This window comes from Budorcas taxicolor, chromosome 15 (genome assembly GCF_023091745.1).
Source record: "Budorcas taxicolor isolate Tak-1 chromosome 15, Takin1.1, whole genome shotgun sequence".
Taxonomy (NCBI): domain Eukaryota; kingdom Metazoa; phylum Chordata; class Mammalia; order Artiodactyla; family Bovidae; genus Budorcas; species Budorcas taxicolor.
Genome location: NC_068924.1, coordinates 7,561,709 through 7,581,143, shown reverse-complemented (window position 1 = coordinate 7,581,143; position 19,435 = coordinate 7,561,709). Strand labels below are relative to the sequence as shown.

Below are 19,435 nucleotides of genomic sequence, written 5' to 3'. Positions count from 1 at the left end.
CAGAAGGAATGCTAAGAATTTGTGAGTTCATGTGACAATACAGGTAGAGAAGTGGAAACTGTCCTTCAACTGAAATGTTTCTTCCTTCCCTCTGCGGTATCCCATACTGGGATGGTCTGATAAGTCTTCTGTAATGCATGCCTTTCTGGTGACACCACAGTCAAGGTCGATGTTAAATTTGTCCTTCTTCCAAAATATTTTCCTGGCTGCTGTATTTTTCTTATTAGAATGTCTGGCCAAACCAAATAGTACTGTCAGTTTAGTCTCTCTCATTCCATTTCCAGCCACAAAGTCTCATCCATGGGATTTTACTTAATTTCCACCCCCGTACTGAGAAGAATAGAAATGGGAGCACTAGAACATGGGCTTGCTACTCTTTAGGTTATACATTTACAAATTAATTTAGAGGAAAAAAGCCTTTACGATTTCAAAAACAAAGCCCCCAGGAGCTATAAAGATAAAAACACATGAGGATACTTTAATATCTTTGAAGGTTATTTCCTGCAGAAATCCAATTCCTGTTGTGTAAAACTTTATATTGAAGAAATGAAGCAATCTGTGCTAGTTTAGCTGAGATTTGTTTGACAAATAAGCATTAGAGTAAAGCAAAGTACTTTAGGAATGTGACTTAAAACAGATTCTGTGATAGCAAGTAGAAAATATAAATAGTCCTGTTGATTCCCATTAAATAACATTTTTACTTTATGATGATCATTTGAGACTAATTTTCCATGATTTCAGTTAACGTCAAGATCCTTCTATAGTTGACCTTTGAACAATATGACTTTGAACGGTGTGGATCCCACTTATATTCAGATGTTTTTCAATAAATAGCACAGTACTACACAGTCTGCGGGTTGGTTGGGTCTGCAGATGCAGAGCATCAGATGCCATGACTGGTCTGTAAAGTTATACACAGAGTTCCAAAAGGTGTGTGTGTGTATTGTGTGCACACACACGCTCATGAGCATATAGGCATCCTTAATTCCCACATTATTTAAAGGTCAACTTGTACTTATGATAAAATGTCTACAGAATATTCAGGCGGTATCAGGGAAAGATGTTGCTACAGCTTCATTATTCCTAGGAGAATCTGGGTCTAATATATGGGAAAAGAGGGACATTTATATATATATTTTTATAAATTACTATTTTTGAAGTATACAGAAAGCCAGCTTTTTAAACTCAGTTCTCCATTAGCTATATGATTTTAATGGCCCTTTTCCCCTGTTTATCATAGTTTATTTGGAATGCAGTGGTAGCTAATTCATGATCTCTAGACTTGCACTACTCAATGTGGTAGCAACTACTTATGTATGACTGTCAAACCATGAAATGAGACTAGTATAGATTAAGATGTGCTCCAAACCTGAAACACATACTAGATTGCAAAGGCTTAGTACAAAAAAGAAAACCTTTCTTTTTTAAAGAAACATCATTAAATCCTCTTTGATATTGATTATATGTTGAAATGATAATCTTTTGAATACACTGTATAAAATATTAAATTTCACTTGGTTTAAGTTTCTTGTGACTACTAGAAAATCAAAATTTTCACATTAGTTTGCATTTGTAGTTTGTGTTATATTTCTGTCTAGCAGTGCTAGACTGTATTCTTTCAGATTTGCCAACAAGATATGTGAGTTCAGGTCTGTAATGGGGGAAAAGAGATCAGAGAGGGAGAAATATGATTTCCTGATTCTTGATTGTAAGATCCTCCTATCTCTCACAGTTGCCCAGATTTTACGAGAATTTTGAGGGATTAGGAGAAAAACGTTGAGAAGTAGCTGAACATGAACAGCCTACGTAAGAGAGTTGAATGCCCTGTCTTGAAAGTCTGTTATGGAACATGAAGTTTGTGGCTCAGAAAACCGAAATAATCTTGTTATAACTTCACTACCTTACGGTTCATTCAGCTGCAGTTGGTGGATGTTTTGACTGTATCCTGCAAGTGTATGTAGTTGGGACTAGTGTTTTGTGAGCAACTATTCTGTGTCCTGTGTTTTCCGCATTCTCCCATGTGAACCCCACCATGGCTTTATTATTGGTAGTTTTTATCCTTCAAGATGAGGAACTTAAGTCACAGAAAGACTATTAGTTGCCTGAGGTCACAAACCTAAAGAGAGGGAGAACCAGGAAGCCAGAACCCAAGTCCAGAGTTAACTATTTCATACCACCAACAACCTTAAAGACTGCTTCATTACAAAGTTAGTTCTTATTGCTTGCTCTGACCAAATAAAATGGATGACCCTAGACAACTGGACTGTAAATTTATTTTAATTCCTTAAAAATTAGAAGAAGAAAACAAGAGATTTTCTTCACGTTGGTAACGATGATTGAGTCCATGAACAGATCTGTTCATTCATTCACTTGATCTTCCATCCTTCTTTCATAATTCTGTTTTAAGTTGTCTCCCGAGGCCACAGGTAACTGGCCACTTTTCATGTAGAGACAAAGTATATGGTTAAGTGACTATAAGTTGAAGTTTGGCCTCAGTCTTACAGCTCTGTGAATTTGAAATGCTTTTCCAATTCTGTGATCCTCAGGTTTTTATCTGTCAGTCGGGGATAAACTTTGTGTGTAGTTCCCAGAATTGTCACATCTGATGCAGGTAATGCACAAAGTACCTGGTTTGTCATAAGCATCAATAAGCTAGTGTGAGCTTACACATGGACTGTTATCACTAGATAAGAAAACAAGAAGAGAAACTTGAAGAGATCTCTAGATCTTCAACTAGATGAGTCATTTATCTGTGTGCTTCAAAGCCAAATAAAGCTTTTTCAAAACCACATTTTTAATTTTAACATGCTTCAAAATATGCATCTAAATTCTATAAGAACATTTTCACTTTATTTTTTTAGACTTCAGTCTTTTTGTATTATGTTTAAATGTCATGTGGATAAGTGAAAATAAGCAATTAAATATAAACTGAAGCATGCTCCTTTTAATACTCATCCCTTAGACTGCTAAATTTATTTTTAAATCATTGTCTGAAAAAAAATCTAAGGTAATTTAGTTAACATGCTTTAGCTCTTTAGCTTATTATATCATGAATTATACTTATAAAATGCTTTTTAGCTTTTCTAATAGATGTGAATAATTTTGAAACTGAACAACTACTTGCTAAGTTAAAAAGGTTTCCCAGATAGTATGTAGACCTTCAGGTCCTGAAAGCAAAAGATTTTGTGTTCATTTTCAATATAATTGGTTAACCTTAGTGTAGAAAATTTAGAGTAGATTAAAGTGAGAAAATAAGACAGTATTATTTTTTTTAAAGACATTGTAGGACTAAAAGTTAGATTTCTATTCTGCTGAAAATCTAAGTGCAGTCATTCTTAAAAAATGAAACAATAAAGCTCTCCTCAGGTTGCATACATTTAAATAAAAGCTTGTTAGTCTTTGGTTTTAGTTATAGGTACTGTTACTGAAAGTTTGAAGTTTGCAGTGACTGTTAGACCATGAAGAATTTTGGAGAAGTCAGAAAAATGCATTCTGTCTATTTAACTGACTCATCTCGTATACTTCATTTTAGAAATCCATCATGTAAAGGCCTGGTCTAAACATAGCTTCTACTGGATTTTATCACATTGATGGCCATGTTACCTTCTTCATTCCCATTTAGTTGAAAAGATAATCTGACTATTCTTTATTGCCTTGTTTCTTCACCAAAGAAGTTTCAGCTCTGTTTCATTTGAATTCCATCCCCTTGAAATATTGGAAATTCATCTTTAGGAACTCCAATGAGTCTTCACTGCTGAGGCACTATATAGCCATGACTTCAGAAAGTTTTGGCTTTTTAATTAATTGAATCTGTGTTCATATCTGTTCATTCATTCATTCATTTGTTCTTCCATACTTTTTTCATTGACTTGGTGGTCCAGTGGTTAAGAATACACCCGCCAATGCACAGAACGTGGGTTCAATCTCTGCTCTGGGAGATCCCACGGGCCTTGGGGCAACTAAGCCTGGGCACCAGAACTACTGAGCCCTTGAGTCTAGAGCTGGTGCCCTGCCACAAGAGAAGCCACCACAGTAAGAATCCTGCACACTGTAACAGAGTATTAGAGTGGGAAAGACTAGAGATCTCTTCAAGAAAACTGGAGATACCGAGGGAACGTTTCGTGCAAAGATGAGCAGAACAAAGGACAGAAAAGGCAAGGATCTAAAAGAAGCAGAAGAGATTAAGAAGAGGTGGCAAGAATACAAGTGTCAGAAGAACTATACATAAAAGGATGTAATGACCAGATAACCACAATGGTATGGTCACTCACCTAGAGCCAGACATCATCGAGTGTGAAGTAAAGTGGGCCTTAGGAAGCATTACTACAGACAAATCTAGTAGAGGTGATGGAATTCCAGCTGAACTATTGAAAATCCTAAAAGATGATGCTGTGAAAGTGCTGCACTCAAAATGCCAGCAAATTTGGAAAACTCAGCAGTGGCCACAGGACTGGAAAAGGTCAGTTTTCATTCCAATCCCAAAGAAAGGCAATGCTAAAGAATGTTCAAACTACCGCACAATTGTACTCATCTCACACGCTAGCAAAAAATGCTCAAAATTCTCCAAGCCAGGCTTCAGCAGTAGGTGAACCAAGAACTTCAAGATGTTGAAGCTGGATTTAGAAAAGGTAGAGGAACCAGAGATCAAATTGCCAACATCCACTGGATCATAAAAAGAGCAATTGAGTTCCAGAAAAACATCTACTTTTACTTCATTGACTATGCTAAAACTTTTGACTGTGTGGATCACAATAAATTGTGGAAACTTCTTCAAGAGATGGGAATACGACCACCTGACCTCCCTCCTGAGAAATCTGTATGCAGGTCAAGAAGCAACAGTTAGGACAGGAATGGAACCACAGACTGGTTCCAAATTGCAAATGGAGTATTCAAGGCTGTATATTGTCACCCTGCTTATTTAACTTCTCTGCAGAGTACATCATGAGAAATGCTGGGCTGGATGAAGCACAAGCTGAACTCAAGACTGCTGGGAAAAGTATCAAAAACTTCAGATATGCAGTTGCTAACACTCTAATGGCAGAAAGCAAAGAGGAACTAAATAGCCTATTATGAAAGTCAAAGAAGAGAGTGAAAAAGCTGGATTAAAACTCAACATCCAAAAAATGTAGATCATGGCATCCAGTCCCGTGACACTTCATGACAAATAGATGGGGAGAAAGTGGAAACGGTGACAGATTTTATTTTTTTAAAAATGGCTTCTCTGGTAGCTCAGATGGTAAAGTGTCTACCTACAATGCGGGAGACCCAGGTTCGATCCCTGGGTCAGGAAGATCTCCTGGAGAAGGAAATGGCAACTCACTCTAGTATTCATGCCTGGAAAATCACATGAACCAAGGAGCTTGGTTGGCTACAGTCCGTGGGGTCGCAAAGAATTGGACATGACTGAGAGACTTCACTTTCTTTCTTTAGTTTTTTGGACTTCAAAATCACTGTGGGTGGTTGACTGCAGTCATGAAATTAAAAAACGCTCCTTGGAAGAAAATCTATGACAAACCTAGACAGCATATTAAAGAGCAGAGATATCACTTTGCTGACTAAGGTCCATATAGTCAAAGCTATGGTTTTTCCATTAGTCATGAACAGATGTGATAGTTGGACTATAAAGAAGACTGAGCACCAAAGAATTGATGCTATTGAATTGTGGTGTTGGAGAAGACTCCTGAGACTCCCTTGGACAGCAGAGAGATCAAACCAGTCATTCCTAAAGGAAATCAACGCTGAATATGCATTGAAAGGACTGAAGCTGAAGCTCCAATACTTTGGCCACTTGATGTGAAGAGCCGACTCATTGGAAAAGACCGTGGGCTGGGAAAGACTGAGGGCAAGGGAAGAAGGGAGTGGCAGAGGATGAGATGGTTATATAGCATCACTGACTCAGTGGACGTGAGTTTGTGGAAACTCCAGCAGATGGTGAAGGACAGGGAAGCCTGGCATGCTGCTGTTCTTGAGGTTACAGAGTCAGATGGGACTTAGCAACTTTGCAACAACACACCTTCTCTGATTATTACCCTTTGACAAGTTGTCCCCTGTGCCACACTGACTGACCTCTTTCCATCCATGACTCTTTTTTCTTCGGTTTTCTCATTCATTGCATTAGATACGGATACTTTTTCATTCCCATTCAATCCGTACATTAGACTTAAAGCACTCTGTGGTCATTCAGAAGCTATCCCTTGCGATTTTCTCTCTGTTTTCCTCCAAGTAAAGAATAGCAAAAACCACAGGATTATCTCCTAGGCCAGACACATGTACAGGATGAAAATTTATGCCTTGCCTGTGCTCTAGTTTTCCAGTCTTCTTGAAGATTTCAGTGGCCAGATGTAGACGTCTATATAAGGCTTTGATCTCTTTTAGTACATATGATGCTCTGTTTATGAGAAGTGTTTGTATTTTTTAAAAACACTCTTATTGGGATATAATACACATGCTCTTCAGTTCACCCAGTTATAATTAGTTTTTGTCTGTGGTCTGAGGTAGGTGTCAAACTCCATTCTTTTCCATGTGGCTCTTCAGTCATCAAAGAATTCTTTGTTGTAAAGACCATTCTTTACACATTGTATGATCTTGGCACCCTTGTTGAAAATAAGTTGTTCATAGATATCTGAGTTTATTTCTAGACTCTCAGTTTTCTTCTGTTGATGCATATGTCTGTCCTTGTTCCAGTATCACCCTGTGTTCATTATTCCAGTTCTGCCTAGTTTGGGCATCAGTCGTCTGAAATAACTGGAATTACTCCAGATTGCTTCAGAGGCCTGCCCCTTACTTCCATGCTAGCTGCTGCTGCTAAGTCACTTCAGTCATGCCCGACTCTGTGTGACCTCATAGACGGCAGCCCACCAGGCTCCCCCGTCCCTGGGATTCTCCAGGCAAGAACACTGGAGTAGGTTGCCATTTCCTTCTCCAATGCAAGAAAGTGAAAAGTGAAAGTGAAGTCACTCCGTGGTGTCCGACTCTGCAACCCCATGGACTGTAAGCCCATCAGGCTCCTCTGCCCATGGGATTCCCCAGGCAAGAGTACTGGAGTGGGTAGCCTTTCCCTTCTCCAGGGGATCTTCCCAACTCAGGGATCAAACCCAGGTCTTCTGCATTGCAGGCGGATTCTTTACCAGCTGAGCCACAAGGGAAGCCCAAGAACACTGGAGTGGGTAGCCTATCCCTTCTCCAGCATATCTTCTCAACACAGGAATCGAACCAGGGTCTCCTGCATTGCAGGTGGATTTTTTGCCAACTAAGCTGTGACCTGGTGATTAATCAGCTGAGAAATGGTGAATAAGTTATTCCTTTGCTGACTTGCTATGGTTTTGCTAAATGATTCAGTTCAGTTCAGTTCAGTCTCTCAGTCGTGTCTGACTCTTTGCGACCCCATAAATCACAGCTTGCCAGGCCTCCCTGTCCATCACCAACTCCCGGAGTTCACTCAAACTCATGTCCATCGAGTCAGTGATACCATCCAGCCATCTCATCCTCCGTCATCCCCTTCTCCTCCTGCCCTCAATCATTCTCAGCATCAGAGTCTTTTTCAGTGAGTCAACTCTTTGCATGAGGTGGCCAAATATTGGAGTTTCAGCTTTAGCATCAGTCCTTAAAATGAACACCCAGGACTGATCTCCTTTAGGATGGACTGGTTGGATCTCCTTGCAGTCCAAGGGACTCTCAAGAGTCTTCTCCACGACCACATTTAAAAGCATCAATTCTTCGGTGCTCAGCTATCTTCACAGTCCAACTCTCACATCCATACATGACCAATGGAAAAACCATAGCCTTGACTAGATGGACCTTTGTTGGCAAAGTAATGTCTCTGCTTTTTAATATGGTATCTAGGTTGGTCATAACTTTCCTTCCAAGGAGGAAACATCTTTTAATTTCATGGCTGCAATCACCATCTGTAGTGATTTTGGAGCCGAAAAAAACAAAGTCTGACACTGTTTCCACTGTTTCCCCATCTATTTCCCATGAAATGATGAGACCAGATGCCATGATCTTTGTTTTCTGAATGTTGAGCTTTAAGCCAACTTTTTCACCCTCCTCTTTCACTTTCATCAAGAGACTCTTTAGTTCCTCTTCACTTTCTGCCATAAGGGTGGTGTCATCTGCATATCTGAGGTTATTGATATTTCTCCTGGCAATCTTAATTCCAGCTTGTGTTTCTTCCAGCCCAGCATTTCTCATGATGTACTCTGCATGGAAGTTAAATAAGCAGGGTGCTAATATACAGCCTCGACGTACTCCTTTTCTTATTTGGAACCAGTCTGTTGTTCCATGTCCAATTCTAATTGTTGCTTCCTGACCTGCATATAGGTTTCTGAAGAGGCAGGTCAGGTGGTCTGGTATTCCCATCTCTCTCAGAATTTTCCGCAGTTTATTGTGATCCATGTAGTCAAAAGCTTTGGCATAGTTAACAAAGCAGAAATAGATGTTTTTCTGGAACTCTGTTGCTTTTTCCATGTTCCAGCGTATGATGGCAATTTGATCTCTGATTCCTCTGCCTTTTCTAAAACCAGCTTGAACATCTGGAAGTTCACGGTTCACGTATTGCTGAAGCCTGGCTTGGAGAATTTTGAGCATTACTTTACTAGCATGTGAATGAGTGCAATTGTGTGGTAGTGTGAGCATTCTTTGGCATTGCCTTTCTTTGGGATTGGAATGAAAACTGACCTTTTCCAGTCCTGTGGCCACTGCTGGGTTTTCCAAATTTGCTGGCATACTGAGTGCAGCACTTTCACAGCATCATGTTTCAGGATTTGAAATAGCTCAACTGGAATTCCATCGCTTTCTAAGGCCCACTTGACTTCCCATCCCAGGATTTCTGGCTCTAGGTGAGTGATCTCACCATCGTGATTATCTGGGTCATGAAGATCTTTTTTGTACAGTTCTTCCGTGTTTTCTTGCCACCTCTTCTTAATATCTTCTGCTTCTTTTAGGTCCATACCATTTCTGTCCTTTATGGAGCCCATCTTTGCATGCAATGTTCCCTAGGTATCTCTAATTTTCTTGAAGAGCTCTCTAGTCTTTCCCATTCTGTTGTTTTCCTCTATTTCTTTGCATTGGTCGCTGAGGAAGGCTTTCTTATCTCTCCTTGCTATTCTTTGGAACTCTGCATTCAGATGCTTATATCTTTGCTTTTCTCCTTTGCTTTTCACTTCTCTTCTTTTCACAGCTATTTGTAAGGCCTCCCCAGACAGCCATTTTGCTTTTGTGCATTTCTTTTCCATGGGGATGGTCTTGATCCCTGTCTCCTGTACAATGTCACGAATGATTATTCATCTGTTAATGCAGTATCAGTTTTTACTTTTGATCAGTTTGTTGCTGTGACTAGGTAAATTGATTCTAAAACCCTTGCGAATCATAGAGTGCTATATGAGTTTTTACTGAAGGTAAAAGTGCCTTTCTTAATATTAAAACCCAATCTACCTACTGGCTTATTGTTATTGACATTATCATGTTAGAAGTTTTAGGTTTACTTTAAGGTAAGCTGAGACAATAGTCCTTTTCCTATCACCCCACCCACCCAGGCACATTGAACAAAGAAAGTGACACAGTGGAAATGCAATTCCTAAAGACTGTCAGGCTGTCCTGTTAATTTTCCTTGATTTAGCATCATGGAATTTGTTAAGGATAAAATGAACTAAACATTTAACTTTGCCACCACCTAGAGGCAATTATGTCATACATGCTGTCTTGATTAAACTTTCTCAAATGCTGCTTCCAGAGTAGATGTGGAACAAAAGTAAACGGTGGAAAACTCTTTGTACATAATTTTTCTCTACGCCTTAAAGAATTGTCCTCAGCATGCACTGTGAGATTAAAACATACTTGTTTACTACTAAGCAAAACTGAATTTTACCAGAAGTTGCCAGTAGAAAAAGTGTCTCAAGGAATTGGGTGTCTTATAGGAATATTTACTGCAGATGTTCTTAAAGTATCTCCTTTGTAAGTTGAATTCTCTATACTTTGCATAATATTACAATAGTATCTTTCTTTTATGATATCCAGTGCCTAGTAAGACAGTATAGACATTAAGAAATGAAACAATATTACTGCAACAAATTCATAACTACTATGCAAGTATTTAGAAGGCTACTGTTGCCTAACTTTATACTTCAAAGGCTTTTTCTTATTTTGTCTCTGAAAATCTCTAAATTTACATGTCTATGCCATGGTTAATTAAAGGTTTTTTAATACTATTTTAAGATACAGTTCTTTTAAATTGGGTCACAATATGTGCAGACTATATATCTTAAATTATTGAACACTTTAATAAATGTATGTAGCATCCTTTTACTAAAGGGTCATCTATTAAATCTTTAGTTTCCCTAATAATTATTTGTTGATATAAAATTGACAGCATAAAATAATTCTAAAATTACAGACAATGTATTTTGATACATCATCAGGAACTGTTGAACAAATAAAGGAAATTCCTTAAAATGTAACAGCTTAACACCAATTTGAAAGTATATGCTTTCCAAAATGTGTATGATTTTGTAAGAAGTTAACTTGTTTAGGAAGAGAAGCATTAGATCATTGCAGAACCAGTATTTAACTGTTGGAAATCATAACACACATACCAATTGATGCTTGACTGAATCCTCCTTCTTCCCCAGACAGAGGAAATGACAGGATATTATTCACATATGAAGATGATTTCAAACTGTGTTTCTTTCCTCATATAAAATAAAAGTTTACAGACATGCTATTTGAATTAGAAAAATATTAGCATCTTCTCAAATGTGTTTTCTAACTTTACTGTAGGAAGAAGTTGTTGGAGAGATTGAATTGGTAGACATGTATATGGAATAAAATCCCAGGAAATTAAATGAAAAATTTAAATAAATTATTTTTAAGTTACAACATTTCATATAAGTGACCATGTCCGATAACTCCATGGACAGCTGTTCTTTACAAATAAAAACATCATAAATAATTGCATATGAATGTGGGATTAGAAAGCTAGGGTCATAGAAATTGTGCTTTTGCAAAGAAAATTTTATTCTAACTCTTATGTGAAAAGATCTGTATGTAGCTCCATGTTTTTGCTCAACTCTTGCTTCTTTTTTGAGTTTTTCCTGCTGCTTGCTAAAATACTGTCTGTTTATTACATAAACCAGTACTGCCACCTCGTGATCTTTTCCTGAATTTCACCTGGCCATCCTTATTCGTTCTCTTTGGGTACTTCTTATTTCTGGCTTACTGGTTTAGTATTCCTCTCATGTGCACATTTTTGATCTCCGACTTCTGGTTAGAATCTCTTCTAGGCTTAGTTAGTTAGTTGCTGTTAGTTGCTCATTCATGTCCTACTCTCTCTGACCCCATGGACTGTATACCCAACAGACTTCTCTATCCATGGGATTCTCCAGGCAAGAATGCTGGAGTGGGTAGCCATTCCCTTCTCCAGGGAATCTTCCTGATCCAAGGATCAAACCAGAGTCTCCTACATTACAGGGAGATTCTTCACCATCGGAGTCACCAGGGAAGCCCATTACCCTTTGGACCTAACAGAAGCAGAAGATATTAAAAAGGAGTGGCAAGAATACACAGAAGAACTATACAAAAAATATTTTCATGACCCAGATAACCATGATGGTGTGATCACTCACCTAGAGCCAGACATCCTGGAATGGGAAGTCAAGTGGGCCTTACGAAGCATCACTACGAACAAAGCTAGTGGAGGTGATGGAATTCCAGTTGAGCTATTTCAAATCCTAAAAGATGATGCTGTGAAAGTGCTGCACTCAATATGCCAGCAAATTTGGAAAACTCAGCAGTGGCCACAGGACTGGAAAAGGTCAGTTTTCATTCCAATCCCAAAGAAAGACAATGCCACAGAATGTTCAAACTACCACTCAATTGCGCTGATCTCACACGCTGACAAAGTAGTGCTAAAAATTCTCCAAGCCAGGCTTCAACACTATGTGAAGTGTGAACTTCCAGATGTTCAAGCTGGATTTAGAAGAGTCAGAGGAACCAGAGATCAAATTACCAACATCCGTTGGATCATCCAAAAAGCGACAGAATTCCATAAAAACTACTTCCAGAAAAATTTACTTCTGCTTTATTGACTACACCAAAGCCTTTGACTGTGTGACTCACAACAAGCTGTGGAAAATTCTTAAAGAGATTGGAATACCAGACCACCTTACCTGCCTCCTGAGAAATCTGTCGGCAGGTCAAGAACCAATAGTTAGAACTGGACATGGAGCAACAGACTGATTCCAAATCGGGAAAGGAGTACATCGAAGCTGTATATTGTCACCCTGCTTATTTAAATTATATCCAGAGTACATCATGAGAAATGCTGGCCTGGATGAAGCACAAGCTGGAATCAAGATTGCCGGGAGCAGTATCAGTCACCTCAGATATACAGTCCATGGGGTCGTGAAGAGTTGGACACGACTGAGTGACTTCACTTTCACTTTTCACTTTCATGCATTGGAGAAGGAAATGGCAACCCACTCCAGTATTCTTACCTGGAGAATCCTGGGGACAGAGGGCTGCCATCTTTGGGGTCGCACAGAGTCAGACGTGACTGAAGCGATTTAGCAGCAGCAGCAGCAGATATGCAGATGACACCACCCTTATGGCAGAAAGTGAAGAAGAGCCAAAGAGCCTCTTGATGAAAGTGAAAAAGGAAACTGAAAAAGTTGGCTTAAAGCTCAACATTCGGAAAATTAAGATCATGGCATCTGGACCCATCACTTCATAGCAAAAAAGATGGGGAAACAATGAGAACAGTGAGAGATTTTGTTCTGAGGGGCTCCAAAATCACTGCAGATGGTGACTGGAGCCATGAAATTAACATTTGCTCCTTGGAAGAAAAGTTATAACCAGCTTAGACAGCATATTCAAAAGCAGAGACATAACTTTGCCAACAAAGGTCTGTCTAGTGAAAGCTAAAGTTTCTCCAGTAGTCATGTATGGATGTGAGAGCTGAACTATAAAAAAAGCTGAGCACCGAAGAACTGATGCTTTTGAACTGTGGCATTGTAGAAGACTCTTGATCATGGGGTCGCAATGAGTTGAACATGAGAGAGCGACTATACTGAACTGAACTGTGTTATTTTCACATTTATTTCCATTAATTCTCTCCTGGATATTTTGTCAGTGCATTTGAAGAGTAGTTAACATGACAACTGTCCATGACAAGACCTAAAAGTTAAATCACGTCTGCCAAAAAGGAAGTAAAAATTAGGTTCCATGGCTTCCATTTCATATCTGTAATTCTAGTGCCAACTTAGTTGAGGATATTCAAAACTTACTAGCTAGAGGAATTAGAATGAAATATAATTTCTCTAATTTATTTTATTTGATGATCATCCTTTTTAAAAAACACATTTTTATGGTTTATTTTTTTATCTCTTTATTTTTGCAGCTTTTATCATTCCTTCAGGGTTTATTTACTTTTTACCACGAGGGATATGAACTCGCCCAGGAATTTGCACCATATAAACAACAGCTGCAGTTCAACTTGCAGAATGTAAGACTATACCTGTTCTCATTGCCTCTCCTTCGTTAATCAGATGATCCCAGGGCAACTGAGTTATAGCCAAGCTGAACTTATCTGAGTACAATAAAGCCTCACTCATTTAGAAAAACCACTTAATAAATTTATTAACTGTTTAAAATAAGAGCTAATCTCATGTTTGAAAATTATATACTGCCAAATTTCATGAAAATGAAAATATCTGAGTGCAGAAACCTTGGAAACTGTTACCTTTATCTAGTGTTTTCATTATTTTGCTGAGTGACCCTAGGCATGTTGTATTTCCTGAGAGGGCAGTATTTCTGTATTTGTGAAAGGGACTTTCACGATGGACTTTCATGCTCTGTCCCTTTCCTCCCTAAAGCTGTTTATTTTATAGCTGATATTTACTGTTTTCTAAAAATAAATTTAAATGTGGCTTTCAAGCATCCATAAAAGCTGCTTTAAAGCTTCAGGGAGAATTATTTAAAAACACCCTATTTCTGGGAGAGTTTATTTTGTAAAGTTGTCCAGTAAATCCTTTTAATATTTGATTGCAGTTATACAAATTCTGATTTACATGTACTGAATACCAGTTACACTTTAAAAAGTTAGCCAATCCATTCTGTATTATCAAATATGTTGTTCCGTTGTTAAGTCATGTCTGGACTCTTTGCAACTTCCTGGACTGCAGCACACCAGGCTTCCCTGTCCTTTCACTATCTCCCAGAGTTTGCTCAAACTCATGTACATTGAGTCGATGATGCCAATAACAAAATCTTAATTGCTGAGGATTTTGTGTAAATGAAGAGTTATTTCTGAAACCGTGTGTGGTACTCTAGCTAAAATAGTTTGTGAAGGTTTCACTTAATTTTCTATGAAAAGCATGCCTTTCACTCCTTACCTGATTTTTGCCATTGTAAAGATGTTCAGCAAATAGAAATATGTATTCGGAGCGTACCATGAGAAATAAGTAATTGCAGTTATTCTACTTGTGTTTTGCATTTAGTTTTTGATTTTACCTAGATTTTCTCGCAGAATCAATTTCACATGCAATTCATTCCATTGTTTTTCAATATGGAATCCATTTGGGCTTTCTCAGTAAATATTAAAAGGGAAAATTATAAACCCAAAGTATTTTTATTGCTTCCATATTAAATGCAATTGCTGTAAGATTCCTGGGATTTGAGAACAAGAGACAGGTGAAGTATTGGAAAAAATTCATATCCTTATGTTTTAAAGGGAAAAGCAGCAAAAGTGGCAATTAAGAAAACTTTCGCAACTTTACCTTGAGATTCAGATCTTTTATTAGGGGCTGTAACAGAATGATAATCATCACTGCCTCACAGGTTGGTGATTATTCTTATGTTTCCAAGTACGTATTGTTGAGATAATATGACCTGAATGCAAAATTGATATTCATAGAGAAAAGCCATATACTTTCTATATCTTAAGTAAACTTGCTATGGTGTAAGTAAATTATTTCCTACAGTAGAAAACGTTAGAACTTGGAAACCTATTCATTTTTATGTGTTAATTTATGCATTGACCTCCTGATAACTATGTTAGGATTTCGCGAAAACAAGGTAAGTGATATTTCTTCAAAGAGGTGTTTGGAATAAAAATGATGAATCTTTTTCTTGATAAGTGCCACATATATCAAAACTATGTGAATTTATTTTAACCCTCAAAACGAACTAAGTGGCTGTGTATCTGCTTTTTTTATCTTAGGTATTATGGGGTATAAAATGTTATTTTAATTAATATCTTATATTTGTAAAGCTATAAGTTGTTCCCTAGATAATGTTAAGTGGGAAATTGGATAAAATACACACATACACAGATGCAAAGAGAAACATGCAGGTCATTCAGAAAAGTTTCACTAAAGCAATTCAAAATTGGAGCATAGGATTCAATGTAGATGGTGATGGACATGGTAAACAGTCCTGAAAGAGTCAAGGTTATCCTTTGCACCATTTATAGTTTTGAAACCTTAGACTGGGTGTTCCTCAAAACTGGTAGAAAACACTGAATGAAATTGTTGTTTCTGTTTACTAAAGACGAGGAATAATTTTGAAAGTACTCGACAAGAGGTAGAGCGATTGATGCAGAGGATGAAATCTGCCAATCAAGATTACAGGCCACCCAGCCAGTGGACAATGGAAGGCTACTTGTATGTCCAGGAGAAACGTGAGTTGCAAAGATGTAAATTAATGTCTCTTAAGATTAACCTTCTGTTTCTATGAGACGTGAGTTGGTTACTTGCTTTTCCTTCAAGAAGGAAGACTGAAATTCCTAACAGCTTTGTCCTATATGGTCTCCTTGGCCAGCGACTATCACTGAATGTGGAAGTTTGTCCACTTTTCACCATTGGATTCTCTAAGCTGGTATGTTGTTGAACTTGGAACTTAGAATTTTCATGATGATACCGTAGCATGAGTTCGGTTTTAGAATTTAATTATGGTGCCTGATCTCAATGCAAAGTTTCATGGAGAATTAAAACCCAAAGCCTTTATCAGATGAATCATCTTGGTGACTTTGGTAGTGGTTTTCCCCTTCAGCAGCATTATTTCATTTAATTCTGTGCTCTGACAGTTTTCAGGAGTAAATCTGGCAATTACATAATATCAGACTGGCACTGTTTACTTCCCGGTGTTGGGAAATAAGCTTCAGATCCAATAGAGCATTATTATAATTGCCTCACACTGAGAAAGTTTTTCTCACAAAAGTTAATAAAAGCCATTCAAACTTGTATAACTAGAGTCCTTTTTTGTCATTAAGTGGAACCAGTGATTAAATTAACTCTGTTTCAACCCAGAATGCCCTAAAGCACTCTCTTACTCTTTGTGTTGAAGGAACAGTTGTTTCCAGTGCATCATGGGCCAGGGTCTTCATAAAACACAGAATCACGTGCGTAGATTGTGCATTAATCTCAGATTGCTCTAAAAGTTGGTAAATGCCTATTTTCACTTTCTGTAGTTTTTTTCACACATGTGGTCTGGAAGACAACATGGAGTAACATTGCCCTAAGTCTCCCCATCTCTAGACAATAGATCATGGTAGTTTTCTTGAAGACATTATAGTTAAAGGGTTTGAGATGTGGAAGCTGTAGATGTTGACTGAGAAAGTTTTGGGGGCATAATGCAAAATGATCACTAATATGCCAAGATCGTTTATATTTGACGTGATCAGATGATTGTCATTTGTTCCTTAACAGTACAGAAGCAGATAACAGTTTGATCCAGTAGTCTCAGCAAACATTTATTGCTACATTGGTGATAGTGGGCTGCTGACTCAGGGGATCTGGTTTTAGGATTTTCCTTCTCATAGCTATCTACCTTGATCAGTCTACTGTTTTCAGATGTTAAAATGATGAATCTAATGTCCTGCCTTTATAGTCTATAATTAAAATATAATAAATAGGTTTTTCAAGAATTTCATGAGAAAAGACCAATTCATTGATCATATATGCAAGAGTATATGGATTTAACTCAGGACCCTAAGAAAGAGTACATACTGAATAGTTTTTCCATATTTGAGAGCCTCAGTGTGAGGGTGCATGGAGAGGTTCTGTGCCTAGTGGAGGAATATGTGGATAGTGAGGCTTGTCAAATCTGCATCTGGTAAAGGAGGTGCAGTCCTGTTGCCCAAAGATTTTTTATTCATTGCAGCTCAGCAATACTTTATTTCTTAATGTCTCCCCTCACCCCTATTGTTAACACAGTTGCTAAAATCATTGTGGGTATACAATATCATGTTCTAATCCAAAAAGCTTTGGATTACCTAGCAAAATTCTTATATTCATAATCTTCACATATGTCCTGTTCAGCCACGACTTGGTAGCCCATCCATTGGATTGTGCCAAGGTTTGCTTACCTATTCCCCAGCTTTTGGACATTTGGATCCCTGGTGGTACAGAGGTTAAAGCATCTGCCTGCAGTGTGGGAGACCTGGGTTCGATCCCTGGGTCGGGAAGATCCCCTGGAGAAGGAAATGGCACCCCCTCCAGTATTCTTGCCTGGAGAATCCCATGGACGGAGGAGCTTGGTGGGCTACAATCCACGGGTCACAAAGAGTCAGACACAGCTGAGCAACTTCACTAAAAGCATAAGCCCTTTAATAATCTGGGGTCTGGATGCATAGACAGAATGCAGTGTTTTATGCCCCTGTCTGATGCTGATATCTTGTATTCTCAGATACCTGACTTCTTCTCTGGGTCAGTCTGAAATGATCATAAAGCCCTCTGTGGCACTGCCCTTTTCTCTGAGAGTTCCTATCCCTCTAACATCTGCTTTTAGGCTACAGAACTCAGGTAAATCTTCAATTCCAGTGTCTCTGTAGCCTGGGACCAAATCTGTCTATCTCCTTGATAAACTGTGAACCCATACCTTCTCTCCATCTCCATAGTCTTGCGCTGGCCTCCTTACTGTTCTTTTTTGCCTCCAGGCTTGTCAGCCTCAGTCCTTTCTCAGAGAGCTTACAGCAGCTTCCTCTGCAGTGCTTGCTTGGTTGTGCCTCTCCTGTGATGGCCGTGGTCAGGCATGGCATTCAAGGCTTCCCTCTATTTGTAGCATCCTCTCTTATGACATTCTTCCTGTTCCCAGCACAGCGTCCATCTCCATTTTACTCTATATCCGCCTGTGCTGTTTTTATAGCTTTAGTGAGGCACACTTGGCGTGCAATAAATTGCACATATTTAAAATGTACAGTTTGATCAGTTTTGCTGCATGTATCTACCTATGAAGCCATCACCACAGTCAACATAACACATGTATTCATCACTCCAGAAGTGTTATTTTGCCTCACGGTAATCCCTCACTCCTTTCATTCTCACTTACCATCCTCACTGCTTCCTTTTGCCTAGGATTTAAAAAGGAAAATGAATGGGATTATATGCTTGGGAATTACTTTTCTAAGAGGAAAAAGTACTCAAAGCCCCTTTCTTCTTGGAATCTTTGAGAGCATTTATATTAAGAAAATCTGACCATTTCACGAAGACTCATTGATTGTGCTCTTGCTATCACTGAGTAAGTCTTGTGGAGAACAAAAGAGGAGATGAAGAATATGGCTCCAAGATGTTTATTCAGTTGTAGGAGGTACAAGACAGATAGACTTACACAGTTAGCAACCAGTGATCAGTAGTAAACATCAGAGCTGTAAACTGATTGATAAATGGAGATGGATGTAATGGGATGGTAGCAGATGATTGCTATTTAGACACAGCACTCCACTTCATCTGAGTATGTGGTTTGTATGTTACCCGCCTCCAGGTATACAGTGAATCGCATTCTGGTAGATTCCAGTTTAAGCAGGAAGAGCATGGGGTCCAGAGTCAGATAGAACTATATTGGAATTTTATGCCACCTGTTAACTGGATGATTCTGCATAGGCAACTTTCTGAGCTCAGTCTCCTCATTTTTAAAAGAGGGGTCTTTATATCCAATCTCATAATAACATTGTAAGAATTAGAGGTAATGTATATGGAATGTCTCTGTTATCAGTAGTGGTGCATAGTAATACCACTGTACTTCCAGGAGCCCTTCCTATTCTGTGCAATTTGTATTTATGTCATTTAATTCTTAAAACAACTCCTGAGAAGTATCGTTCCTCTAAAAAGAACAACTCCAACCACATGCCCTCTTAATGAAGAAAGCAGCACCATCTGCTTTTCTTAAGCTTTATTTTCTTTTATGTAGAATGCTCTTTATAATGTCTGACTTTAAAAGTTCCTAGATAAAATGTTGACACTTAGTAGGTATCCAGTGAATGTTAATTCCCTCCCAATCCACAGGCATCGTCCCAGCAACCTCAGATGATCACTGGATAAGATAATTAAACTTGTTTTGGTTTGAAACTTCAGAGCTGTAATAAATTTTATTTTCCCAGACTTTTTTTAGGGACTTCAGAATCACTTGCCTAAGAACATCTGCCATGGCCTGGTGCCAAGCAACTTTA

General features: G+C 38.4%; 1 protein-coding gene across 1 annotated transcript in view; it reads left to right on the top strand.

The window, feature by feature from the left end:
* The window catches only part of ARHGAP42 (Rho GTPase activating protein 42), a 340,908-nt gene that overhangs the window by 258,679 nt on the left and 62,794 nt on the right, over positions 1-19,435 (top strand). The window contains exons 7-8 of the mRNA XM_052652801.1: positions 13,391-13,495; positions 15,541-15,670. Of these exons, the coding sequence (XP_052508761.1) occupies positions 13,391-13,495; positions 15,541-15,670 (235 nt within the window). The remainder of the gene's footprint in view (positions 1-13,390; positions 13,496-15,540; positions 15,671-19,435) is intronic.